Below are 27,734 nucleotides of genomic sequence, written 5' to 3'. Positions count from 1 at the left end.
GAAAGATCTGTCAAAAGACCATACTGGTTTTGGCTTGGAGCTCCTGGTCTAATCTCTTTCAAACCAGAGTCTGGAAACATAGGATTGTGGAAACCACCTCTGTTTAGGAGTTTCAAGCAGAAGAGAGAGGAACTGTGGCCAGCTCTTCGGTTGCTGGGTGTTGCTGACCTCAGGAAAGCCTTCCTTGTTTCCGCAGGCAGCAGTCATCAGGGCCTCCCCGTGTGCGTGCTGCAGTTAGCGAGCAGGTTCCACTCATCTGGCGGTTTCTGTCTATCAGGAGCAACATAAAGTAGCCATGTGGCTTCCAGTGGACTGTCAACCTCCTCTTCCTCACTACCGAGCTTGTGGAAGTCATACTCCTTCTATGGGAACCATATCCAATGCCACCTCCTCTGTGAAGCCTTCAAAGGAGTTGGCTAATCCTGCCTCTGATTCTCTTTCTGGACCTCCTCTCCTTTCCGGGACCTACCTGCATTGTAGGATATACAATTTGCTGTCTGGAAGTCTCCCCATTAGGTTGTGAGTTCCAGGAGGACACGGTCCATGTGAAATTCCTCTTTGAATCTGCAGGCTCTAGGGCAGTACCTGGCGCTTAGAAAGTGCTCCATCAATGCTCACCGAGCCCGCCTAAACCCTCTTTCAGACCCGACACAGCAACTTGCACATAGTTGGAATTCAGCAATACTTGACAGAGATGATCAAGGTCTACATAATAGTATAATGGAGAGGAAGATCTGTGTCTAACTAGAACGTGACTGGAAGTAACCAGGAGACGATGCATGTGTGCCTGACAATCTGGCTACTGGGGCCTGGATCTCTTTTTTGCTGATGATATGGCCTAGACATTATGTATAAATTGCTGCAGAAGAGGAGTTGGGCTTCAGAACATTTTGAGTAGTGTATATTCTTTTCACCTGCCTTGTCACAGCAAGTTGGAGTTTGGACATTCACTTGATGCTAAATACCATTGTCTTCAGGTTGCTGAAAGTCGAAGTGACAGTAAGACATTGGCACCCGCTTCTCGCTCCCCCCCAGGGTGGGGGTGGAAATCACCTTCTTCCTACAGCCTTCACAGCTACAAGGTCAGAATCAACAGTGGTTCTCCACCATATCCTTTCCAGTAAGCATTTTAGCCTGAACTATTTCTTTGGCATTTGGAATTTGCCGAGTGCTTCTTAGGGGAAGTGCTGGGGAGACAAGACGGTGAAATTCACTTTGGCCAACAACTTAACCACCTGAGCCTCACTGAAATGCCTCCAGACCTCAAGCTATTTATGCTGGTTGTTGGGGATGAGTTCCATGTGGGCAAAGAACATCCTCATTAAAAATCCAAATGTTTTCATGGGGAGACTTGTACGTGTCAAGGCCATCTGTTGGGGGAATTAATACACCCTAGGTGCTAATTTGCTAAAGAAAAAGTAGCTCAAGAACAAGTAGCTATCTGGAAATGGGAATACAGAACTGAAAACAATCTTTGATGGCACAAGTAGAGGTGATTAATTAGAACAGGACTTAGTGTTAGTTCAAGCATCTTTATGACAACAACTGTGTCACTATTCCTGCCTCTGAGTCCTACAAGTCAAGCTTCATGGTACAATTTTTTGAAAACCATTCCGTTCTCTATAGTTTTAGATATAACTAAAGATGTTTTTTCCAAGATCCTTCTTTAAATAATAAATGAGAACATAAACATAGCTCAGAATGAGATACATTTTATACAAAGGCAGTGAATTATCTAAGTCTGCCAATTAAACAGGGACATATTTCTCATATTTTCCCCTAAATATCTCCCCCCCACTATTGCCTTCGTCACCTCTCAGCTAGGACTATTGCAGTAGTCTCTGAACTGAACCGCTGGCCTCAAGTATTTCCTCCATCTGAAGGATCTACATAAAAGGCACATTTGCTTTTGGGACTTGAGGTCCAAAACCATTAAGTAACTGCCCATCACCTTTAAAGACAAAGTCCACCATGGGGGGGACTCCTCAGTAGGTCTCCAGCCCTATTCCAAGGGGTACCCCACTTTATCATAATTGACATGCTGATTGTTTTCTCCCTCCACACCTCTGCTTAAGGTTTCTGTGCTGGATTAACCAAAAAACAAAACAAAACAAAAGAAAAACCTTTTCAACCTTTTTTTTTTACACCTTGCTGACACTTTGTTTAAGCTTTTAAGTCTCTGCTTTTTGCACCAGGAGGTCTTCCCTCAATTCCCAGTTTGAAATAAGTATCCCTCTATATTCCCAAAGTACCTTCTGTTTACTTCTATTTTATCACCAATTATATTGTATAGAAATTTTCTGTCTCATTTATGGTATAAACACTCAGAGGTCAAGACCAGAGTCTTAATTTATCTTTGTACACTGAAGCATAGAATAGGCACTCACTATTGGTTGAGCTTAGGTAGATGAAAGAGAAAGTGAATTTCTTAAATGTATACCAAATTAGAAAACTATTTTTCACTTGGATTCTAAAGAACTAATCTCTAATTAGTGGACTTCTTTATAAAAGCTGTGGTTACATCAGAAATTAAATCATCACTAGACAATAATGAAGAACTCACAGTTAGTGGTTTAAAGTTCTGATGGACTCTTTTCAGCTTGATGATGTTTTATTAGGTTTGCTTCATTAATTAAAATTGAAAGCCAAGTTTGTTCTTGCCACATTAAATGAAATAACACATAAACCTGGGGACAAAATTACCAGAAGAAATCAGCAGCAAGGTACTGGTGTCACAGCTCAAGGGTTGGAAACTTATTCTTAATGGGCCAGATAGTAAATAGTTTGGGTTTTGAGGGATGTACTGTCCCTGTTAGAACTACTCTGCTGTTACAGCACACAAGCAGCCAAAGACAATACCTTAAAGAATGAGTGTGGCTGTGCGCCATTAAATCTTTATTTACAAAAACATGTGAAGAGTCAGATTCGGCACATGAGCCAATACTTAATCTGTGCTTAACTGAATGAATCAAAAACCATGATACTTAAGTGTCTTATTTCTGAAAGCAATGAATTTGAGAAAATAATTTATATTCAATCAAATAAAATAATTCTATTTGGGGGTGAAAAATGTTATTGTGTTTGACTGAACTTAAGTTGACTTCTGTTTGCAATAAACATAGGCATGCCCAGCACAGTGCTTGACACATAGTAAGCACTGTCCACCTTATTTGTTGACAATTAAGTAAAGGAGCAACAGTTGGGCCAATTTGAGGTACCAGTTATTTGTTCCCAGTTATTTGCACCTAAACACTGATATATGGTGTCAACTACAATTAACTTTCTGATTAGCTGTGCTCCAGCCATGGCTATGATCTAGGCAACATGCCCACTTTTTTATAATGCTTTCAAAGTATTTCTGGTATCCCCTTCCCTTTCCAACTCTTTGCCTCATAAATCTGGGCCTTTGCTTGGGGAAGAAGAGCCCTTTCTCAAAATTCTTTGCTTCCAGCTGTAAGAGGAACCTCACCTGCCAAGCCCTGTCATGTCTACCCCCTCCCCATTCTCCTGCCATCCAAGGAAAGAGGGGGGAAGAGCTCAGCAAACCAACCAAAACTCAAAACAGCAAGCCTCCTGCTGCACCCTCACAGCCACTCACCTTCAGAGATCTGACATGCCAGCGAGATCCTGGAATTTTGCTTTGAAATTAATGACCTCAATTGTGGTGCACCTTCCTTCTTAGATGAAGTTACCAAATCTTGTAAATAAAAATAGAGGAGGCTCAGTTACTTTCGAATTTCAGAAAAACATTGCAGGAGACATACTTGTACTAGAAAGTATTAGTTTTTTATCTGAAATTGAAGTTTAACTGGGCCTCCTGTATTTTACCTGGTAACCTTAATCCTGCAGGATAGTCTGTGTTGAAAGAAACAACTCTAAAGCACCCAAAGACAAGTACAACAAATAAACAAGCAAGCAAACAAAACAAAACAAAACAAAAAACAAACCACCCTATTTTGCAGCCAAGCTGGTCACGTTGGAGCAGAGAAACCACCACACCTGGGCTGGGTAAGGAGCTTCCCGGCAGAAATCCTACACCTGAGCACTTGGCCCGCCCCCAGGAAGAGAAGCCTCAGAACCACCTTCAGCTCACAGTCCCTCAGGCCCTGAGGTTGTTTCATGCCATCTCCTTCCCCAAGTGAGAGTGCCCACAGCCACTTTCCAGCAACTGGGTACAACTTTCTTGGAAGCTCACTACTTTTTTCCCCTCTTGCTGCTATATGGGAACAGTTACCTCTATAGGTATAGGTATGGACAGACTTGTAGAGGTATATAATGTTTTGCAGTGGGGCTCTGAAGTCAAGTTACCACCAGTGAATTCCTGACCTCACTGGCTGTGTGACCTGGGGAAAGTCTCTGAACCTTTTGGCCTCAGTTTCCCATGTATAAAATAGGAATACTAAGTGTAAACAATCACCAAGTTGATTTGCCCAGAGACTGATGTCCTATCAGCTTAATTGCTGTTGGCTGTTATCATCATTGCATTTCTCTATATTGTGAAGAAATTCAGTTACTGGTTCCCAGGCTTCCCCTCCCACAGTGTGCCTCCAAGACAAGCAATTTTGTGTTGGCCTCAGAGTTCTTTGCCCCCTTCACCCGTGGCCCTCAAGGGGTCCCTCTAACTGCCCACCCCAGCACTCCCCCTAGCCTAGAACAGCAACCCTCACAGAGTGTATAAGCTACAGTTCCTCGGTGAATGACTTAAACCCCCTTCAAGGACCCACCCTCTCCGCCTTACATAGACATTCAGAACTCTCCCCCTCCTGCATCTTGCAGTGAGAAACCCCACCCTCCTACCTCACTGTTTTCCTCTTGCCTGCTCAGCATCCTCAACTGTTCTCTAGGTGAATTCAAGAGACGCCTTCCTGACTCTATTGTCCTTTCTCTCAGTAAATGCTTATTTCTAGGTGTTGAAATGCACTAAATTAAGGGTTCTGAACTCAAATCCCAATTTCTAACTGTCTGTGTTACTTTGGGTTCATCAGAGCACCTCTTCGACCTCATTTCATAAATGAAAAAGGAATAGAAACCATGTCTTCCACTTCACAGCATGAACAACATTTTGAAAACTATAGAAACAAATTACAGTTAAAATCCTGAGGCATACATATTTCCTGGTCTAGTTTGGGTTATCCCTAACAATTGGTAAGACGTTGCAGAGATTAGGAATATCACATTTAATCAGATCCATAATTATGTACTCCAGCCTTAGTTTTCAGACTTTTTAGACCTATCGTACAGTTGGCCTTTAAAAAAAAAAGTTTTTCTCAGATTGGTCTGTGTTACTGCAGCTCTGTTCATCTAAAACTAACTAAAATGGCTGGTGATTAAGGACACAGGCGGATTTTGCATTTAATAGTTTACACCTGAGTTGTGGAATTGGCACATTTAATCTACTCTGGGAGTCCGCTGAGACTGAGGGGAAAGTGGAGCTCCTTTCAGAAGGGGCAGCCTCACTGGCACAAAGTAATCGTTCCATGGCTGGGGGAGAGGGGAGGTGGGAAATGGGTGCCAGCCATTCTTTACCCTCTAGCTTTATTAGCATTGGAGATGGAGGGATAAGACTTCAGATCAGAGAAATTGATTTCCCCTGATAACAAAACCAGCAGTTTGCCTTTGCTTAGTACCACGGGGTGATGAGTCAGCACGAGACAAGTGCCTCTGGTGCGAGCCACTTACAGGGAGAGCGTGCAGGAGTGCACCCAGATCTAGCCCTAAGATGCCTGAGGTTGAGTCCTGGGGAGAAGGTTGAGCACAGGTGACTTCAATACAGTTGAAAAGCGTGACTGACAGGACGGGGTACTGGTCACACGCTCTGGAAGTCAGGGACGTGAGAGGGCGATACCAAGCGGGGAAGCTGAAAAAGGCTTTGTGGAAAGCCTGGCACCTGAGTGAGGATGCTACTGCCTAACTTAAAAAAAAAATTTACATTAATAAATAACATTTAAAAAGAAGGTAACAGTGGATATGCCAGGTAAGTTCAACTCAGTTTCAGACACAACAAACATTGAAATACTGAGATCTCTGGTGTTTGTGACTGCCTCAAGTTTTTGAGAAAAAGAATGGCTGACTTATAAAACAATCAGTAACACCTGGAGAGTGGTGCAGTATGACCTTTGCTAACTTTGTGCCATCTAATAAATGGTAATCGTCAGAACTCACAGCAGGAGTCAAGATTCCAGAATCCATATTCTTAGTCAGTTTAATATTCTTAGTCAGTTTAATATTCTTAGTCAGTTTATCAGGCTGCCTTAGTAAGGCCCCAGTAGCTGGCATTTTGTGATGGAATAATTTTGGGTATTACTAGAGATTGAAGATAAGTCTTCCATTTTAAAAGACTTGCCCCTAAAAATCATGAGTGTTGGCTACATTGTGTTTTTAACCAGAGCATTGTTCTAATTGTAACAACAGAAACATACACTTGAGTCTTGATTATCTGGGTTAACGAAGAACAGTAGCAGAACAGTAGCATTGATAATACGGCGTACAAAAATCACCTGATCATTGATTACATTACAATACTTTAAAAATTACATGGCATTTTAGTAGCTTGGGAAAAGGTTAATTAAGATTTAAAATAACCTCCTGGAGGTAAATAATCAAAATTTTGATGGTAAGAATAACTCAATCATTCTATCTTAAGAAAAAGCTATGGCAACTCCCACTTCACAGGCTGGAAGAATTCAGACCTCACCTGAGCTATGAAGTTTACGATCCAGGTCTCCTGCCCCCATGGAAAGCTGCTGCTTTAGACACAGGCTGTGTGAGCTCTATGAAAACTCAGGAACACCGAGAGAATCAATTATCTGGCAGCACAGAACTCCCTTTTAAAGTTAAATCACAGGTGGATTACATTCAAACAAGAGGGTAAAATTAAGCTCTTGAAAAGGTTAAATAAGTAAAGCAAAGATACCCTTTCCTAGTGCTCCTTCTGCAGAATCATTGTGCAGAAACCCCAAACAGCAATATGTTCCACCTGAGTGTATTAACTGGGCCCAGAACCTGGGGAAGTCTCCTGGGCTGCCTAAGCATAGGAAGCCTGTTGTTTAGACCAGCTCAGTATCTACTCTCCCAACTGGAAACACCATCTCAATTTTTCTGAAGCAAACGATCCCTCCCCTATGAGAGCAGCCTTGGTGTGAGCAAAGTGCTCTGGCTGTGAGGCCAAAATATGATTGATTAGACCCTTTCCCAGGAATGTGAATATTGAGCAGAGTGGCATCAAAATGGGAAACAAAGCTGACTCACTGCCTTAACAGCACCCCCAAAACTTTCCCAAGTTCCTGCAGTCTCCACCCTCAGAGTAGCCTGGTTCTTGTTCTTACCAAAGCTTGGCCCTTCAGTTTTACCTTGGCTATCCTGTGTTATTCTTATCAGTTTCTTTTTGTTTGCTTACGTTAGCCAGAATTGTTTCTGTTGCTTGCAACCGGAACCCTACCTGCAACAACAACCATGGACACCAACAAATCAGACACGTTTGGGTGAAGGTGCCTAAGGGGCACTTTCTAAAATATCTTCAGCTCAGTCAGACTCAGCTAATCCAGGGCCTCATTTATCAGATCATGAGGCTGAGAGATAAAAGGACTTCTTCAGGGCACAGAGTTAGAAGACAGGCCTTCTAATACTTTCCACCAACTTACAAAAGCAACGACGCAGTCTTCTCTGGTTGGTTTGCTATGGCACACAGGCAGGCAACTGATGCAAAATGCTATTTCAAAGACCCCTTGGATCAATTAATCAATGAATATTTATTGCAAGGCACTGTGCTAGGCACTATGGAGAGTACATGGAAGATAAGACCAAATTCCCTGCCCTCAAGGAGCTTACAATCTAGTTGGGAAGACAAGGCATACAGACAAGGAAAAGTAAAGGAGTTAAATTAAAATGCAAGATAACAGTACAAGAAATTTCCAACAGTAGTACCTGATTAATTACTAAAGGAATGGTACCGCTATGGACAGGAGTTGCAGCTAATTCAGATGGAAGACTTTGCTGGGGATTTAAGTCTGGGAAAGCTTTGCAGATGAGCTGAGGCTAGAGCTACCCTAGGACCGTGGGGATGAGGGTAGAGAGAAGAGTGAGGAGGACATTTCAGGAAGGGGCAGCTGTAGGACCCAAAGGCACCAAGGTGAGACCAAGTAAGCAACGTTCAGGGGCCAGTGAGGGCTCGGTGTGGCTGGATACAAAGTTAGGTTGTTAGAGTAAACAAGGCCTTACATCCTCAGGTTTAGATTTTATCCTTTTTGCAATAGGAATGGGGGAAACTTAAAAAAAAAAAACACAACAGATAAAATTAGATTAATTACACTAAAGACTGAACTAACCAAGAGGAAAATATTCAAGTTTGATCTTGGACATCTATTTGTGGATTTAACCCTCTCTGCTTCCAAAGAGGATTTGAAATGTCTTCTTCAGGGTATCATTCCAAAGGAACAGCTCGGGGTCCTCTAGCTTTGGGTCATGGCCAGAGACTTTTGAGTCCCTCCAAGATCCCAAATTATAACTAGGCTCAAATTCCCTGATAGGCAGGCAGGAAAAATGCTCCCAAAAGACAAGTATCTTTACAAATGACAGAATATTTATTAACAATACCTTTAAAAAAAGATTACATCTGCTAGACCACTGATAAATATCATTTACACTGGGATTGGGAACTACCTAGGGTGTCAATTTTTTTTCATTCATTTTATTATTTTGTTGATTTTTTTTTTTTTTTTGCTTGTGGTTTTAAATTTTATTTTACTTTAACATAGAAGTAACCATATCAAACTAAGAAAGGAACACAGCTTGAAATACTGACAATATTTTTTTCTGGTTAACACCCTAATTTTTATACAAGTGGAATCCTGATTATGACTTTATTGAATAAGTATAGCCAGAAGGTTGAAAAGTTATCTTATGTGTAAGCAAAGATGACAAATTACAGGCAAATCTGAGCTTTTTTGAGAAAGAAGAAAAGGTGGCAGCGTGCTTACGTGTGCAAATTTTTATAGAAAATTTCATTGCCTTTTATAGTCACTGTTCACTAGTGTCAGCTTATAAAACCTCCCCCTTCATAACAAATGGTTCTTTTCATAAGAATACAGTTTTGTTGATATTGTCATTTTCCAATGTGTGATTTCAAGACTTAGAAGGTAAAGCTTATAAAGCAACTAGGCTACCTATTGCAAAAACAGGAGAATCATCAAGATACCATACAATTGTACTAAAAATCTTTTACAGAGTCATATTAAAAAAACTCGTTGTGGCAACTATTTGCTGAAATAGGAGAAATATGCCAAACTCCATACATGGTTTTGATTCAAAAGGGCTCTATTATTAAAGAGATACATGTATTATATATCAGAAACTTTGTAAAGAAATCATGAATCCATCAACAGAGAATTTGTTTTTTCAAATGTACATTCAAAAACAGATACATTTAAAGATACTAAAATTATCTTTTATCCTCTGAAAGACTTGGTTGACTATAGTAACTTTCGATCGATGTTACTACAGGATATGTACCTTTGAATTTAATGCCTAAGATAATGCTACTACGAAGACAATGCTAACTTAGTTGAGTGAAAAGAAAGTCTTACCGTACAATGCTAAATCCAGGGAAGGGAGTATTGCACAGGGTGCCTCTTGGGCAGCGAGTTTAGATTTTGAGATTGCAGCCATTCCTGCAACTATCTCAAGGTGGGCTGGACAAGAACATTCACAACAGGGTGGGAACATATATTCTACATGTCAGAAGGACTTGATTCAATGCATTAACTGTCAAAGGAACCATTTACATCCATGGCCTTGAGCTACAGGCCAAGTCTTCAGCTGTTCTGCCACCACATCCCTGCAAAACTGTGCAAGTAATTTGCAATTTATTTACCAAGATGAGTTTCAAACTCTGTCTTTAAAGGAAATATTTTCAAATCATAAGTGTATGATTGTGTTGCCCAGAGCATTTTACAGCTGAGGAAAAAATTAATATCTATATCATATGTTAACTTTAAAAAATTCTATAAAACACTAAATATATAATAAAAAATATGCATATAAGGACATATGTAAACTGCTTTGGTAACATCATATTACAGATGTTTTCAGTGCATTGCAGAGTTTCCAAAGAAACTTCAGACAAAGCTAGATTTGCTTTGAGGAAGTACTGTATAATGCCATTCCTAAAGAAGCAAAAAACATTTTTTTCCAGTAATAAGATGTACTTGAACAACAATATTACTTAGTACTGGGTGTCTTCAAAACAACTAGCTAAATGTTGCTTATATTATAAACAGCAAGTCCTTAGATAACTTTTGTCATAAACTGGACCTAGCTGTGAGGGAAATCATTATTGTACTGATGGCTGACAGCGTGCATGCATTTGAAGTGGAAGCTCCGGATCCTCTTGCGTAGGCATCTGAAAAGAGAGAAAAAAAGTCACTCAAAATGGCCTGTGGTCCTGGCTACAAAAAGAGGGGCCTCGGGGCTTTTTGAAACAGCAGAACTAGTTGGGTTCTCCCAGAAATGCTCAGATCTTAATGACTTTATAGTATTAGTTCCATGACTTCTTAGCCATGAACCTGGAAGCAGGTTATGGGACCTCTTGACCTTAGTTTAAGTAAGCATTTTTAAAATGAGGAGGCCCACGTTGAAGGTGAGAAGAAACTTCGGTATCAGTAGTAGCAACACTGATAAATATTATGATATATCAATGATGCAGTAAAATAATAATCACTACTCTAGCTGTTGCATAGATTAGCATGTCACTTAGTTCTTAAAAAAACCCTATGAAGATCAGGCATTGTCACTACCCCATTTAACAGAGGAGGAAATTGTGGCTCAGAGAGGTAAGGTACCTGATCCAAGGTCAGCCAACTAGCAAATGGCTGAATTGGGATGCAGATCCATGTCTGCCTAAGGATAACCCTCCTCTCCACACAACATAATCTCCCTCATTTTTAAACTTTTTCTTATGCGTCTTTTATTTTTCATAGCAAGAGGCTTCCAACTATCATTCAGGGTTTCATCAACATTGTAAGATCTCTTTGAACAAAATAACAAAAACTCTTAAGGGAGTAGCTCTCAGCTACATCCTTCTCTTCGAGTATCTAAGCCAGTCTAATTGCCTAATAGCTATTTTTATAATGAATGAAAATGAGAATCATCAGTCAGACTGAAAAAACAACCCTTGCACTGATAAGAAAGAAGGATTTCAGACTTTAACAAAGTGAGATAAATAAACCCCCAAATAAACGTCAATCTTGTGTTTTTGTGGCCTGCAGATTACTTCCACATCTCACCATAAGTCTGGCTTCTTTTCAAGAGAAATTAGAGCACTTGTTTAGCAAGGTGTAGAATCCAAATCCAATTTACAGTTTGTGAAATACAAAAATGACTCTAGTGTCTGCATGCAATAAAAAAGATGTGGTAAATATAAACTCCATCTAGAAAAACTTGTCAATCACACCCAAACTTCTGGAGCCTGGTACTATGAAGTCTCAGCTACCTATCTGAAATTCTGTTCTGTTTGCTAACATTAACGAACATTTATTTAATCCCAATTACACGAAAGGCAATTTAGGGGAAGGGTGAAATGACCAATGAAATTTTTCTATTTTGATTGGAGCATCTAAATTTTGTAGGTGCAATTATCTTTACTTAGCGGATGCCCTCCTATAACTTGGTATCAGCAAGACATAATAGGCCCTTTCCTCATCTGAAAAATAATACGCTGCTGAGATATTAGCAAAAATAACAGTTGAAAAACACGATCTGCTCAAGAAAGAATACTGTAACTCATTGTTCAACAATATTTGCAAAGATAAGCTGACTAAATATAGACATATGCATTTAAGTACATATGTTACACACAGTTCAAAATAAACAGTGTCAAGTTCAAAATATTTTCAGCTAAAGGCATTGAATTATATTGTTTCGCTGGAGACAAACTGCTCTAGTAGTTTTCAAGACTTCTTTTGCTTGTTCCTGCCAAGTGAGTCATGCTTTTAACTTTTAAGCTATAATTTTGGGGTTCTGGAGATGTACACACCCTCCTGACTGAGTTTGGAATGTTTTAATCTGGGTTTTGTCTGGCAACTGATTTAAATCAGTCAAAGCTGGTCACTCTGTGTTTGTGGATGAAACTGCTTATGATCAGCAAACATCAGTTGTCTGAGGGAAGGGGAGGGTAGTGCCCATTTTCATTTTAAATCTTCCTTTGTGGTCTTCATTTCTTTCAAGCCCTGCCTCACCTGGAAGGCTAAGATAAGGCAGGCAGAGAGAAGGGAGAAAAGCACATTCTTACTTGATATCTTTGGAATTCGAATTTGTTCACTGCTGCTGCCATCTCCTCCATCGCTGAATGGCTTAATTACTATTATGTAATCTTCATCAAAAGGCAAAGCCAGCTCCACTGATGTTTTATTTGTTTCAATGACAGACGTGCTGCTTTGTCTGTTCCATCTGTACAATACCTTCCAATACAGAAAGAACAGGTGTCACCTGCTGTCCTCACAAAGACCCCAACAATGGGGTCTTCATTCCTTTTCACCTCTGGGCACCTGTGAAATGCAGGGACGCTGAGACTGTCAGGCGTCCACACACATTTGGAAGCTGCATCGATGGGGTGAGCCATGTCTGTGGCTGCCATTTCATCGGGAGGAAAGAGTTTTCAAGCACACTGCAGCTTGTGGCGAAGCAGCATGTTTCTACTAACGTGCAATGCATGTGGCCTGATCTAACCTCTCTGAGGCACCATGCACACATTTGGAAAGACGGGAAAAATTAATACTTTCTTAAGGACGCGCAAAACTCAGATATGCATGAGAGGCTTTGGCATCAGAGTAGACTTGGCCGCTGTGTGACCAGAAATCACTTACTTCACCTCTCTGAGCCTTGGTTCCCTTGACTATCAAATGGGGATAACAATACTACATTTCTGGGTTGTTTTCAAGAATGCACAAAGACTCAAAGGAAGATGTAAGAAATAGTATCTATGAAGCCTCAAAAGGAACAAGAGATAGAAACATACTTGGCAAAGGTTGGAAGCACAAGGCAAGCCCTCCAGGTTATAATTATCATGAGCATTTTGGAGAAAGGGCATTTCAGAACAGGGAGAGCTGTAACCCCTCTCTTCTTCCTCCTGGGGCCACTTCTTGAGCTACATAGAGAAGAAGGGACGTTCAGGGGCAATCCCTGCGCCTCCAGAAAGGTCTGTAGCTTGCAACAGTTCCATATGCTTCTTTGTTTACCTCCTTGGCCCTGACTGGGCTCAGACTTTGGGCTGATGATTCACTTGATGAGGTGGCCAAGTAGCTCTCCTGAAAACAAATTCACCTGCCTGAGACCACCTGCTCTGATTGGCATCAGCTCCAGTGAGGAACACAACATGTATGTGTGTTCCTGGAATAGCGCATCTACGTTGCTGGATATAGCAGTAATAGTAAAAATGGAAACTATCCAGCACACATTTTCTGAGTGCTTACTATGGGCTGGGCTTTTTATCTGTGTCACCATATTTAATTATCACTACAATCCTACAAGGCAGGTATCACTAGCCCTTTTTACAGGTGAGGAAACTGATGTCCAGAGATGTCACAGAGCTGGTGACAGGGTGAGAACTTCCAAATCCACATTCTTAAACCACTATAGCCACTTCTGTATTTTCCCCTCTCAATAATAAGACAGGGTTGGATAAGATCAGTGGTTCCCAGCCCTGGCAGCATATTAGAACCCTCTTGGGAGCTTGTAAAAATACTGATGCTCCAGGCCTGTGGTTCTCAAGGAGGAGGAGGGGGTTTGTACCCCAGGGGGGATTGGCAATGTCTGCTCACATTTTTGGACATTGCAATAGATGCTATTTGCATCTAGTGGATACAGGCCAAGGATGCTGCTAAACATCCCAGTGCACGGCACAGACCCACAACAAAGAATTATTTGGCTCAAAATGTCAGTAGTTGAGAAACCCTGCTTTAGTGCCCCCCAGCCCCTCTGACTGGCCCAGATTTTGGTACTTTTTAAAAGATCCTCAGGTGATGTTAATGTGCATCCTGGGGTGTAATCATGGATTAGGAATCAATGGTTCTCAAACTTAAGAGTGCATCCAAATCACAGGGAGGGCTTGTTAAAGCAGTGATGGCCAGGCCCCACCATCAGAATTTCCGATTTGATAGGTGTGGTGTGGAACCCGAGATCCTGCATTTCTTACAAGTTCCCAGATAGCCCTGAGGCGGCTGGTTTGGGACTACACTTTGAGAACCGCAGGATTAGTTAATCCTCTTCTAAGACCCACCTATAAATTCTGAAACATCGAGGTTAAAAATATAAGGTCACTCTTGTATCGCAGGACAAAACCAAACACAAGTGAAATTTATAAAATTCTCTCAGAATGGTTTACATCCCATTTGTTCATTGGCATTTCATCACCTTAATTTATGTTGGTCTAATACAAGATGGAAAACACAATTTCCTTAAGGTGGAGAGATTCATAAGCACCCCAGTCCCACCACCTCCTTCTTAGGAGCATCAACTTTATCAGATTCTGCCTCCCCTTCCTAATGATCAGGCTCAAATAAATCCTCGGGCACATTCAGGAGCCTCGAAGCTTCTCATCACCACCCTTCAGGAGAATGGGCTGGTTGATGTGATGCAAGGTCACATCTGGCTTTGAGGAATAAATTGCTTCTTTGATTTACCTCTGGTCCTTGCCAGAGCACGGCAAATTCAACTAGTTTCAAATATAAATCCAAAAGAAACACTTCCAGGAAAAAGCAGCCCTTTCATCAGTACTGCTTATCAGTCTTGTAATATTAGGCACTGCAGTGGAACCTAAAGAAAGGCCTGAAAACCCTTTATTTACATCAAACTCTTGGTTCACCTGATTGACTCGAAGACTGTGCTTGCATTTCATATAAGCCAGGGGTCAAGGGGAAAGAGAGGGATAGTGGGAATACTGAGAACAGCAGTGAACAATAGTGAACGTTACTACCCAGCTGAACACTATGGGTTTTAAATGCTTACTTGGATTACCTCTTAAGGTAGACACTGTTATTCTGATTTCAAAGATGCAGAAACTGAGGCCTGGAGATATTAAGCAACTTGCCCAGAATCCCACCACCACATGGGGGTGGACTCAGCCTTCAAACTGAGGCTGCTGGCTCCTGAGCCTATGTCCTTAACTAAGATTGGCTTTGTCACCACCTATGTGACCATGACAAGTGGCTTCCCTCTCTGGTCTATATTTCCATGAATGCAAGATAAGGGAGTTAGACAGGAGAAAACCGGGACCTATGGACCACAGCCATATGTTCTTTGGCCCTCATAATGTTTAATAAAATTTTTTTGAATTAGATGTCAATATTTAAACACCAATAAATAGTACATTAAAAAATTCATAGTTTTGGGTTATATTGAAAAGAACTGGAAGATATGGCCACAGTAGTCTACATTCCTATCTGGTAACAACTGCCTGGAGCTAAGAAGCCACTGCCCATTTTGGACAATCACCGGCCCTGCAGTTTGCCATAGTCCCCACCACTCCCTATAGTGTTACATTGGTGTGTGCTCTGGACCTTTGCATATCCTGTTCCCTAAGTGGAGCTAATAATTATACCTATCTCCTAGGGCTATCATGAAGTTGAAATGAATTAGGACAGTGCTTGACACACACATGTCTGTGTGTGTGTTTTAACAGTATTTGTTAAATGAACTGAGCCCAAGTAGACTCATTTTTATTACCTCCCTGGCTCTGTATGCAGTTGAGTCTGTGGTACGCAGACAAGATGTTCTCTTTTTAGTTAGCTTTGATATCATAAAGTAGCCTGAGGACTTGGGCTGACAGAAAGTTCAGGACTTCAAACTTTCTGAAGTCAACTCCTTACTGAGATGGTCTATAGAAATAGAAACCCCATCAATCCAGACAGTTTAGATGGAAAAACAAAAATAAACAAACCTACACACAAACCCCTGCAGTATTTAGCAGGGAAAGTGAATTACTGAAGGAGAAAGTCTAATATACACAATAGCCATTTTTAATGAGTTAAATTCTCTATCAAAGAACACTTGTAAACAGATGCACATTTTACTCAGCCTAGAATCCCACCTGTGAAAGAGGCATTAGGGAGCGCTTCTGGAAATATCACAGGTGGGATCATCCCCCACCTGCCCCAAAATGCACACACATACCTGGGAAAATTAGATTGTCTTAATTTCTGTAGTGTAAAAACCAAACAAACAAAACCAAAACATAAAAACAAAGCAATATATAATTAAACCCTCATTTATGTGCCAAGGTTTCTCATTTTTTTTTCACTCAATAATTCTTAATTCTTTCCTGCTTTAGGGAGAAAACCAACTTGTCTTTTTATAGTTAATAAACTCAACCTAGCTTTAGTCCTATACACACATACACATATTTGAATTATATATCCCCTAAACATTTACATGCGTGTGTAGCTATTTAGTATCTGTAGCCAGTTACAATGGGGTCCTTTGGCTCTAACTAGGGAGGTGTAGAAAGTCTGGTTCCTCCAATCTCAGCCCTAGGAAGGGGAGTGATTGAGTTGGAAATCAAGAACTTGGAAAGCCCCTTTCCTACTGTCTCCTCTTTCTTCTACTGTCACACATGTGGTTTCTGCAGCATTTCACACACTTGACACCCATCCATTAGCGACTCTTCCTTAGATGCAGAATTCCCAATATGGGGATGCCACTATATTATTCATAGAGATAGCCTAGAGGTACAAGACCAACGTGAAAAACCATATATGGAAAAAACGTCTAAATCTGTGACTTAAATCGGTTACATCACCAGGTCTGCTGCTTGGATCGGAAAAACGTTCCAGGGTTCTCCAGTTTTACTTTGTTCCAACGTTGCATTTTACTTTGATAAGATATAACAATGTTTCTCCAAATAGAATTCCAACCAAGCAGGTCTTTTCTGGGAGGTCAAATGCTCCTGCGTTTGTCTTGATCTGCTATGTTCTACCACACTGCTGAATTCTGTCCTGCTCAAATGAGTTTTACAGATGTCTGGAAAACTGTCTGCTGAGGTTAAACAAAATATAAGAAGGGTCGTCCTGCAGAGATGCTACCGAGACCAGCTCATCTGACAGTTTGTGAGAGGGGGCAGCAGTACAAAGAATTGGTGACTAAATAATAATCAGCACCCAATTTTTCATCTAAAAATGCCTGTAATCTTCTAGATCCTGTTCACTGAAGCAAACCTGAGCTTACATACTGATCCCTGCTCCCTGCCCACCCTGTGAAAGCCGAGGGCCCTCCAAGACACTTGACTCAACACGGTTCAGTTTTCACATCTGTAAAATGAAGGGGTTTGGCTACATCTCTGGGATCTATCACTGAGCTAACTCTTTGCCTAGCTGCCTGAAATACTTTAGGTGGCTCTCTGACCTTCAATTTTATTTCAGCGTACTTGAGCTTAAAACCTAGTTAAAGGTTCATCCATGGAACTTGTGTGGCTTCCCAGAGACTCCTAGAGCTTTCTGCATTTTTATTGCGCTGTCTCTGCGTGTTATAATGGGTGAAACTGGAAGCTGGGAGGAAGGATTTCTTTCTCTTTTATAAAAATTCTCTCCTTTGGTTGATTTGCTCTGCCCAGGTCAGGGCTACATTTCTTTCCTGTGGTTATCAAATTCTGGGCAGCGTTAGCCTGGGTCTGAACTACCAAGTTGGAAATGTGTCTTAACTCTTGCCTTCTTTCCTTTCTTCTCTTTAACTCAATTCCTCCCTCATTCATTTTCTAGCCTACCCAACGCCTTGCCTCTCTTGCCATGGATAAAACAGATCAGATAAACTATCTCACTCTAAGAGGTTACTGATTTATGCATTTATGAAATGAGAGTGCAATTCTAATGCAACCTAAACATATGTATCCTTAGAAGGAGAAATAATGGTGACAATTGAGGCACTGCCCTCGGCTCACGGTCTGGGGATTCACAAGTCATCAGCCAACCATAGTTATCCAAGAGGATAAAAACCTCCTTAAACAATGTAATAAATAGAGGGAGTTCTGGCCATCAGGGAAAGATGAGTGCTGGTTAAGGATATAGAAGTCTGGGGTGGAAATATCAGGGAGAAGAAACAGATGGGCAAAGGTTCGGAGGAAAAGGGAGAGGATAGAAATTTCTCATTTAATAAAAGAGAAAACACAGTCCCAGAGAGTTCAGTTACATGGTAAACAGGGTAGCAGAACACAGGGCTCCTAATTCTTTGTGGTTTATACTATACAATCCTTCCAGAAAAGTTTAAAGAGGACCCGGTGAAAGGTCTGTAGCTTAGTTTTCAGGGAATATTTCTCTACCATTGGAATGTAAGTCATTGTGCTACATGGATGAAGGAAAAAATGTCCACGGCATGGAAGGCCTTCTGGATTCCTCTCTAATTACATTACCCAGGGCTCTACCACCAACTCTGCCAATTCCCAATGCCAGCTCTGACTTTACCAACAACCCGTGCTTTTGAAGCAGCACTTCACGACAGTGCCATGTTACTCTCAGCATCTCTACACAAAACAAATGTCACAAACAGGCAGCCTGCTGTCTTAATTCAGCCTGCAGACCAGTTTTGTTTGGCTTCCACTGCATTGCCTCAAATGCTGTTTAAAAATAAAACACAACACAACAAAATTGAATGTGTTGCCAACATTTAAAAATTGTAAGATTTCATATAAAAATGTACCTTTCAGCCATTTCTGGATACACTAGAGAATCTGGGGTATTGTGCCCACTTTTTCACAAGGGCAGGAGGTGAGCAGCAGTTTGCACATTTTAACAGTAGCATCCACTCTATACTTGACCTCAGCTTCCACCCAGCCTGCATTAGCCACTTATATTACTTGGTGGGTGTGTGTCTTTGTAATTCTTTCATTTACCCTTTATTTTGTGGTAGAAGAAAGACATTTCCCAAGACTCTTGAATGTTTTGACCTCCAAGCTTTCCTACTTGAAAACATTTAAAAATGATAGGTTAGGTTTTATCATCTTTCTTTTATAATGAAGATTCTAAGATGGTTCATTAAAATTGACTAGCAGATTTTATTTTTTTCTTTCATAAGGATTAATAATTCAGAACTACTGGAGGACTAGAGCATTGTCAGTATAGCCTAATGTCTATGGTTTCTCAAATGCTTATTTTGGTCATTTACTCAAAACATTCCAGAGGTAGAAAGGGTCCAAAATGCTATATAATCTAATTTCCCACTCAATATTTCCTTTTCCAAAATCTTACTAAGTGGCAATCCAGCTAATATGTGATTACTACTGGTGATGGAGAATTTTCCACCTCTCTTTGAAACTAAGACTGATTTTGAAAAGCTTTGGCTACTAGAAAGTAAAACCGAGCCACCATTTATCTCCATGCAGTTTCACTCATTAGTTATAGCTTCAGGAATAATTCTAATCTCTCTTCCTTATACCAGTCCTTCAAATATTTGAAGTGATTACCATCCTTCTGAGAACTTTTTTTTCCCTCTGGCTAAATATCCTCAGTTCCTTTATTCATTCCTCAGCCTCCTGGTCACAGTCTTCTCAACACCCGCTATAGTTGTGATGGCCGCCATCAGCTCCTTCCCTCCCAGCACACACTTCCTTTCCCTCATGTCAAGAGGTGGAATCTATTTCCTCTCCCTTTGAATGTGGGTTGGCCTCATAGCACCCAGTTCCATCCTTAATGTGGTGGATTGCACTGGGAATTCCCGTTTGGACATGATCTTGGTCTTGGTCTGCATTCTGGTGGCTGTGGACTCATTATAAATAAGAGCTCTTCCAGGTGTTTCTTCAGTTAAGGAGTGGCCCAACTGAATCAGGTTGTGTTCTAATCCAGATTGCTGGAGTCCTTTATAAGTAGAGAGAAAGTCAGACACAAAGGGAAGCCCTGGGGGGCATATAGAAGCTGGCAGTAAACAGAACCCGGAAGAGGATAGAGCAGACGATGCCATGTACAATGCTATGTTATAGAAAAGCCAAGGAACCCCAAAGATTGCCAATCAGCCCAAAGACACCACCCTGGGAGGAAGCAAGTCTTCTAGCCTCTGAAACTGTGAGCCAATAGACACCTGTTGATAAGCCAACCCATTGTATGGTATTTGTTTTAGCAGCTGGGAGAGTAATATCCTTAGCCTATAAGAAGACTGGCAGCTTCCACTTCCTCCCTCTTGGAAGCCATCGGACCTGTAAGTAATAAGTCCGAGCATCCTGAGATTGCCATGCTATGAGGAAGCCCAAGCTACTCCAGTGGAGAGGCCTGGGCCAAGAGCAGTGCCTGGCCAGAATCCAGCTTTTCCAGCCATCCCAGCTGAGAATCCAGACATGTGCCTGAAGAAGAATCTTGATTCTTCCAGCCCTAGAAAAACTGCCCATTTTGCCCTAGCCCAGACTGCCAAATCATGAACACCAATACACTATTGTTTTTCAGCCCACTTGCTTTGGCTTGTTAGGGTGCAATAGACAACTGAAAACCTTGCCAAGATGTTTGTATCTCCTTTTAAGTGTGGCACCAAGGCTATATATATTTTCTTTTCTACCTCTTGAAATACAGGTCAACATTTTGGGATCAGGCAAATGAATTTCTAAAAAAATTCTTGCTTTTTTTTCCATATTTAAAATTCCCTAACCATAAAGATATATGAAAAAAATGATTATCCATTAGTAATATTCAGAAATTACTGTTGTCGGTTAAAAAAATACAACCAAGATAAGAACAAAACAAAGCTGATGATAGAAATGATTTTTTTTTAAAACCAAAGTGTTTTTAATTATTCCTGATGAACTCTGCCTGAGCCTAAATTTAGGCAATTCTTGAAATCCTGGTCAGTTGCTACAGACGATTTCTAAAACTCAAACCAAACCACCCTGAGGCAGAGATTTCTGAAGAGACTGGGAGAGCTTCATTAGGGAAAGTGAGAACACGATTTGTGTGATTCATGTAAAGAAATCATCCCCACTAACAGCAGGGTCAGGTGCCTTTGCAAAAAAAAGTTATTACTCACTTTGTATCCTTTTACTTCTGACTCATTATCCAGGGCCTTTACTTGATCCCAATTCAGGATAATTTTGGAGTCTGATGAATTCCATATGATGTTTCCAGGGGGTTGACTTGGTGCTATAAAAAAATTAAGATATACGAAGTCACAGATTATTAAGTCTCAATGGATTCTGAGGAATATCTCCTTACTAGAATTTGAGAGTGGAGGCAATTTAATGGGCTATTGCACTAATATGTATCTTCAAGGTCACTAAAATCTGATGAGATATAGCACTGCAAATGGAAAAAGATTCAGTTCGTTGCCTAACATTTATAGCTAAAAGAAGTAGCCCTTCCCGGTGAGGAGAAAAACATTTATCTTTCCGTCCTCGGAAGCAGAGAATTTTGCATGGTATTCAGAAAGGTTCAGTTAAATGCTAAGATAAATCTGAATCCAAATAATTATACCAATTAGAATGCAAATGATCATTGGGAGGTGGGGATGGGAAAATGAACTGGGGATATGTTTGATGAATCCTAAAAACATTTCTGAGCAAATCTGTCCTTACGTGGCTTTCTGGTTGTCACGTTGACCATCACACTGGAGGGGCCAGTCCCAGCAGTATTATATGCTCTGACAGCTAAATGATACAGTACACCACCTTTTAAGTTGGTGATTTTTGTTGATGTCTGATTTCCAATTGTTCGTATTTTTCTAGCATTTTCTTCCTTATGGTCATGTCTCCAATATTTAACCTGAGAAAATAAAAAAGAAGACTTTGGAAATCATACCTGCTGGGGATATATCCAATGCTGCCAATGAGGTAATATATTGTTTTTATTTATTATTATTTTCTATTAGCACAGTTATAAGTTTACAGAAAAATCATGCAGAAAGTACAGAATGCCCAAATGGCCCACCTGTCACACACACAATTTTTTCTATTATTAACATTCTGCATTAGTATGGTACTTTTGTTACAATTGATGAAACAGTATTATTATAATTATGCTATTACCTTTGGCCTACTGTGTACAGTAGGATTCACTTTTTGTGGTGTACAGTTTTATAGGATTTTTTTTGGGGGGGGTAATTTATATACAGCCTAAAGTTTCCCTTTTTTATCCCTTTCCAAATACATAGTTCATTGGCGCTAATTACATTCACAAAATGTGCCTCCATCGCTGTCATCCATTGACTCAACATTTCCATCAGCCTCAACAGAGAATGCATACCAATTAAACATTAACTCCCCATTCCTCTCCCCCACCTCGCCCCTGCTAACCTGTATTCTAGTTTCTGACTTGATGAATTTGCATATTCTTATTTCATATAAACGAGATCATACAATATTTGTTCTTTTGTGTCTGGCTTACTTCAGTCAACTTGATGTCTCCAAAGTTCATCCATTTTGTAGCATGCATCAGAAATTCATTCCTTTTTACAGCCAAAAAAGTCCACTGTGTGTGTATGTGTGTATACATACATACATATATATTTTGTTGTTGTTGTTTGTTTGTCCATTCATCTGTTGATGGACACTTGGGCTGCGTCTACCTTTTGGCAATTATGAACAATGCCAATTGGGTATATACTGAGAAGTGGAATAGTTAAGTCACACGTTAATTCTATATGTAATTTTCTATAATTAACTTTCTAAGTTAATTCTATACTTAACAGCTAAATTGTTTTCCACAGTGGCTGTACCATTTTACATTCCTACCACCAATGTATGAGTGTTCCTATTTCTCCACACACTCTCCAATACTTGTAACTGTCTGTTTCTTTTTATATAGTAGCCATTCTACTGGGTGTGAGACGGTATCTCATTGTGGGTTTGATTTGCATTTCCCTGACAGCTAATGATGTTGAACACCTTTTCATGTATTTATCAATTGTCTGTTTATCTTTGGAGAAATGTCTATTCTAGTCTTCTTCCCATTTTTAAAAACTGGGTAGTTTGCCTTTTTCTTCATATATTCTGGCTGTTAAATACTTGTCAGATACATTGTTTCCAAATATTTTCTCTCTTTCTGTAGGTTGTCTTTCTACTTTTTTGACAGAATCCTTTTATGTACAAAAGAATTTAATTTTGATGAAGTCATATTTATCTATTTTTTCTTTTGTTGCTTGTGCTTTTTGTGTAAAGTCTAAAAACCACTGCCTAACACAATGTCCTGAAGATGTTTCCCTATATTTTCTTATAGGAGTTTTATAGTTTTAGTTCTTATATTTAGGTCTTTCATCAATTTTGAGTTAATTTTTGTATATGGTATGGGATAGAGCTCCTCTTTTATTCTCTTGCATATGGCTATCCAGTTCTCGCAGAACCGTTTGTTGAGGAAACTATTCTTTCTCCCACTGAGTGGATTTGGCATCCTTGTCAAAGATCAATTGGCCAAAGGTGAGGGTTTATTTCTGAACTCTCAATTCTATTCCATTTGCCTATATGACTGTCTTTGTGAAAGTATCATGCTGTTTTGATTACTGTGGATTTATAATAAGTTTTAAAATCAGGAAGTGTGAGTCCTCCAACTTTGTTCTTTTTCAAAATGATTTTTGCTGTTTGGGGCTGCTTACCTTTCCATATGAATCTGATGACTGGTTTTTCCACTTTTGCTCAGAAGTCTGTTATTAATTTGTAGCTTTATTCCACAGTGATCAGAGAAGATGCTTTGTATAATTTCAATCTTTATACATTTGTTGAGATTTGTTTTGTGACCTAACATGTAGTCTGTCCTTATGAACGATCCATTTGTACTTGAGAAGAATGTGTATTCTGCTGTTTTGGGGTGCAGTGTTCTGTATATGTCTGTCAGGTCTAGTTCATTTATAGTATTTTCAAGTTCTCCATTTCCTTAGTGATCTTCTGTCTAGATGATCTACCCCTTGATAAAAATGATCTATTGAAGTGTCCAACTATTATTGTAGAGGGGTCTATTTCTACCTTCAGTTTTGTCAGTGGTTGCTTCATTTATTTTGGGGCACTGTGGTTAAATGCATAAATGTTTATGATCACTGTTTCTTCTTGGTGAATTGATGATTTTATCAATACATAGTGTCCATTTTTCATCTCTTGTAACAGTTTTTGATTTTATGTCTGTTTTGTCCTATATTAGTATGGCCACCCAGGACTCTTCAGATTACTATTTGCACGGAATATTTTTTTCCTTCCTTTCACTTTCAACCTATTCATGTCTTTGGGTCTAAGGTATGTCTCTTGTAAACCACATAGGATTGGACTGTGCTTTGCTACCCATTCTGCCAATCTGGGTCCTTCAGGGAGTTTAATACATTTACACTGAATGTAACTACTACTAAGGCAGGACCTCAGTCATTTTTGCCTTTGTTTATTATACTTCTATTGTTTGTCCCTCTTTTCCTTTATTGCAGCCTTCTTTTGTTTATAGTTGGTCTTTTATGATATAATTGATTGATCCCTTTTTCATTTTTGTTTCTGTATATACTTAAATACGTTCTTTGTGGATATTCTTGGGTTTATGTTAAACAACCTAGCTCTAAAACCTACTATAATTCAAAAAGATTTCAACTTAACTTCAATAGCATACACAATTTCTGCTCCTATATCCCTGTTTTCCCTTTATGTTTTTTTTTCCTTCACACATCACCTCTTTATATTTTGCATGCCCATCACATGGAAACATGAGTATTTCTTTTTCAATTGTATTGTAAGTCTCATAGGGAATAAAGAGTGGAGTTACATACTGAGGATACCATACTACTGGTTATTGCATCTACCCATGTAATTACCTTTACTGGAGACCTTTACTTATTCATGCTGCTCGAAGCTAGTATCTATTTTTCCTAATTACTTGAAGAACTCACCAGCATTTATTAAAGGGCAGATCTCTTGGTGATTAGCTCTTAGTTTTTGGTTATCTGTGAATATCTTAAATTCTCCCTCATTTTTGAAGGACAGTTTTGCTGGATAAAGAATTCTTGGCTGTCAGTTTTTCTGTTTCAGTTCCTTAAATATGTCATACCTCTGCCTTCTTACCTCCACGGTTTCTGATAAGACATCAGCACTCGTCTCATTTAGGACCCTTAGTGTGTGATGTGTCGCTTTTCTCTATTTTTGGTTTTTGATATTTTGATTAGTATGCATCTTGGCGTAGGTCAATTAGTGTTTATACTGTTGCGTTTTTTGTACATGCATGTTTATGTGTTTTGTAAGATTGGGGAAATTTTCAGCTATGTTTCCTCAAATATTCTTTCTTCCCTTTTCCCTTCTTCTCTCCTTCTGGGACTTCCACAATGCGTATGTTGGTGCGCTTCATACTGTCCCACAGGTCTCTTAGGCTATGGTCAATTTTTTTCATTATTTTCTCTATCTGTAATTCTGACCGTATGATTTCCATTGCCCTGCCTTTTAGTTGGTTGATTTTTAATTCTGCATGTTCAAGTCTATACTTGAATATCTCTAGTGTATTTTGATCTCCATTATTGTTTTTCATCCACATAGGTTCTGTTACTTTTTAAACTTTCTAATTCTTTTTGCTCACACATCCTCTTCCTTATATTCTTTAGTTCTTTATCCAAATTTAGTTTATTTCTATCCATATTTTCCTTTAACTTCTTGAATTGATTTAGATTTGAGTGAACATCATTGATTGTTGTTCCACTGTTTGTGTTTCCTCTGGAGTTTTAATTTTTCCCCTTGACCCAGCCATCTCTTCCCGTTTCTTTGAATATCTTTTGATGTTTTGTTGATGCTGGGCATTTGATTGTTTTGATGAGCTAACTTTGGAAGTCAGTTTCCCCCTCTTGACTAGGGTTTTAGCGTAGATTGGCTATGTTAAGTCTCTCTTCAACACTTGGTCTGATTTATACTGAACCTTCAGAGCAGACCATGTTTAAAGGTTTGTATTTTCTCAGGTCTTTCTGCACCTGTCTCTTGCTCTGGGTATGTGTGGTACCTGTTACAATTACCCATTATGTGTGAATGTTTCCCCTGGAGGAGTGGAATTCCTTTCCTCTGTTCCTCTTCTGGGGGGCCTGGTCTGTTCTGTTTGTTTTTATACCTGTTTCCTCTTCAGCGCCAACACGTTCAATTCCCTTCCTGTGCACTGGATGGCTTTTTCTCTCCAGCTTTCAGCCCCAGTCCCACCCCATCTTACAGTGGCCGAGTTTCCCCTTTCCACATGGCTTTTTTGTTTCTGGGAACTTCTGTGTTAGGGAGTTCTGATGCATGGAGCCAGATAGGGTCAGTGTTTAGAAACACCTATTTTTTAAATTTTCATCAGGTGTACCAGCAATTGGGGACTAGGCTGAGAGTGAGCCTCTGTGGGTCGCCCTGATTTCCGGGGGACCACTGTATGCTTGTGCACGCTGACCACTAAGGCCCCACCCTGGGTCTATGTGGACTTGCGTCCCTGTGCCTGAATCTGCACAGGACTCTAAATCGCTGCTGTGGGTGGCTCTGTGGTCAGTGACGATGGCAGGAGGTGCCTGACCAGAGTGTTGCCACCGTGTATCATTTAAACCATGCAGGACTGAGTGCAGGGAGGGTCTGGACTGCTGGGTCTGTGCTACTCTCCTACGTCCCCTTTTTTGGTGGTGTTTTTCTTTTTCTTTGATTCAGCATTTGTTGGGCCTTTTCCAGTCTTTAACATCCTACAAGCCAGTTGCATCTGCCCTTTAATTGAGCTGTATCTAAGGGGAAATATTCCTGGGGATATCTTATGCTGTTATCTTGATGATATCACTCCCCAGTTTCAATATATTATTTTTTTGTGCTGTATTCTTATGATGGAGCTAATTTTCTATATTAGCAGAGCTTCCAACACAAAGAGCTTTGTTCTTAGTTATATAGCATTTCTGTTCTTAGCTACGTAATGAGATGGAAAATTGGCACCACCATTGCTGGGTATTTCTCTCTTTGTTCCTCACCTTTATTTTGAGCCCAAGTGACCACAGGCAAATCAGAAGTCAATTCTTATTTTGTCAACCATCTCACAATTGCCTAGACTTACATATATTTTGAAAAACATCTCTGGAGTGTAACAAAGAAAAGTGGTGGTCCCACAGTGGAACATTCAGTGCTTTCAATAATGCTTGGTTAGAAGCCGGGCCTCTAAAACAAATGCCTGTAAATGGGAACTTGGTCTTTTCCCCATTGGGTGTGTCTTGGAGGTCTAACTGAGGGATATGAACAATATTCCAGACCCAAGGAACATATTGCTTGAATACCTCATAACCTTGTATCCGTCCTCTATTCTTCATAGGGGTGGCCCAGAAAACTTCAATGTCTGTGGCCGAAAGGCTTCTGGCAAAGATGCTGGCTGGTGGCTTGGTGGGTTCTGCAGATAGATATGGAAAAAAGTTATTACTTTATGAGCTGTGGCAGGACAGGATTTTAGATACTGACCTGTAAGGTACAAAGACTCCACAGTTGTAGACTTGTCCTCAATGCTTATGATCCAAACCCTCATTTTACAGATGAGCAGTAGCTACAAGCTTGGTGGGATGGTGGTGGTAGAGAGAGCTGTCAAGATCTCTAAGTTTGGGGATGGGTGGCAGGGAAGTAACCTAGGGCTACTTAAGTTTTAGCAACAACTTTCCATAGCCAGCAATTCCTTAACACACACTTGTCTTAATTAGCATTTGTCAAAGGTGATAGCTCTAGCCACTGGATTATGAGAATGAGAGAGAAATGAAAAGAGAGTCAGTTGACTAAGTTTCAGGAGAGCTGGGTGACCATTCAGTTTTGCACCACAAGCTGTATTTTCTTACATAAGTCATTTATGTTTCTTGGG

General features: G+C 40.1%; 1 protein-coding gene across 5 annotated transcripts in view; it reads right to left on the bottom strand.

Moving 5' to 3' along the window:
- Window positions 1–8,655: 8,655 nt before the first annotated feature.
- CNTN4 (contactin 4) overlaps window positions 8,656–27,734 on the bottom strand; it is an 824,548-nt gene continuing 805,469 nt past the window's right edge. For all 5 annotated transcript variants that reach the window (XM_037800525.1, XM_037800543.1, XM_037800528.1 and 2 more), the window contains 5 exons: window positions 27,169–27,278; window positions 21,527–21,713; window positions 20,983–21,095; window positions 12,284–12,452; window positions 8,656–10,396 (listed from right to left, as the gene is read on the bottom strand). In XM_037800525.1, the coding sequence (XP_037656453.1) occupies window positions 10,296–10,396; window positions 12,284–12,452; window positions 20,983–21,095; window positions 21,527–21,713; window positions 27,169–27,278 (680 nt within the window). In that variant the 3' untranslated portion in view covers window positions 8,656–10,295. The remainder of the gene's footprint in view (window positions 10,397–12,283; window positions 12,453–20,982; window positions 21,096–21,526; window positions 21,714–27,168; window positions 27,279–27,734) is intronic.

This window comes from Choloepus didactylus, chromosome 1 (assembly GCF_015220235.1).
Source record: "Choloepus didactylus isolate mChoDid1 chromosome 1, mChoDid1.pri, whole genome shotgun sequence".
NCBI lineage: Eukaryota > Metazoa > Chordata > Mammalia > Pilosa > Megalonychidae > Choloepus > Choloepus didactylus.
Note: the sequence above shows the minus strand (reverse complement) of the source record. Positions and strands in the feature narration are given on the sequence as shown.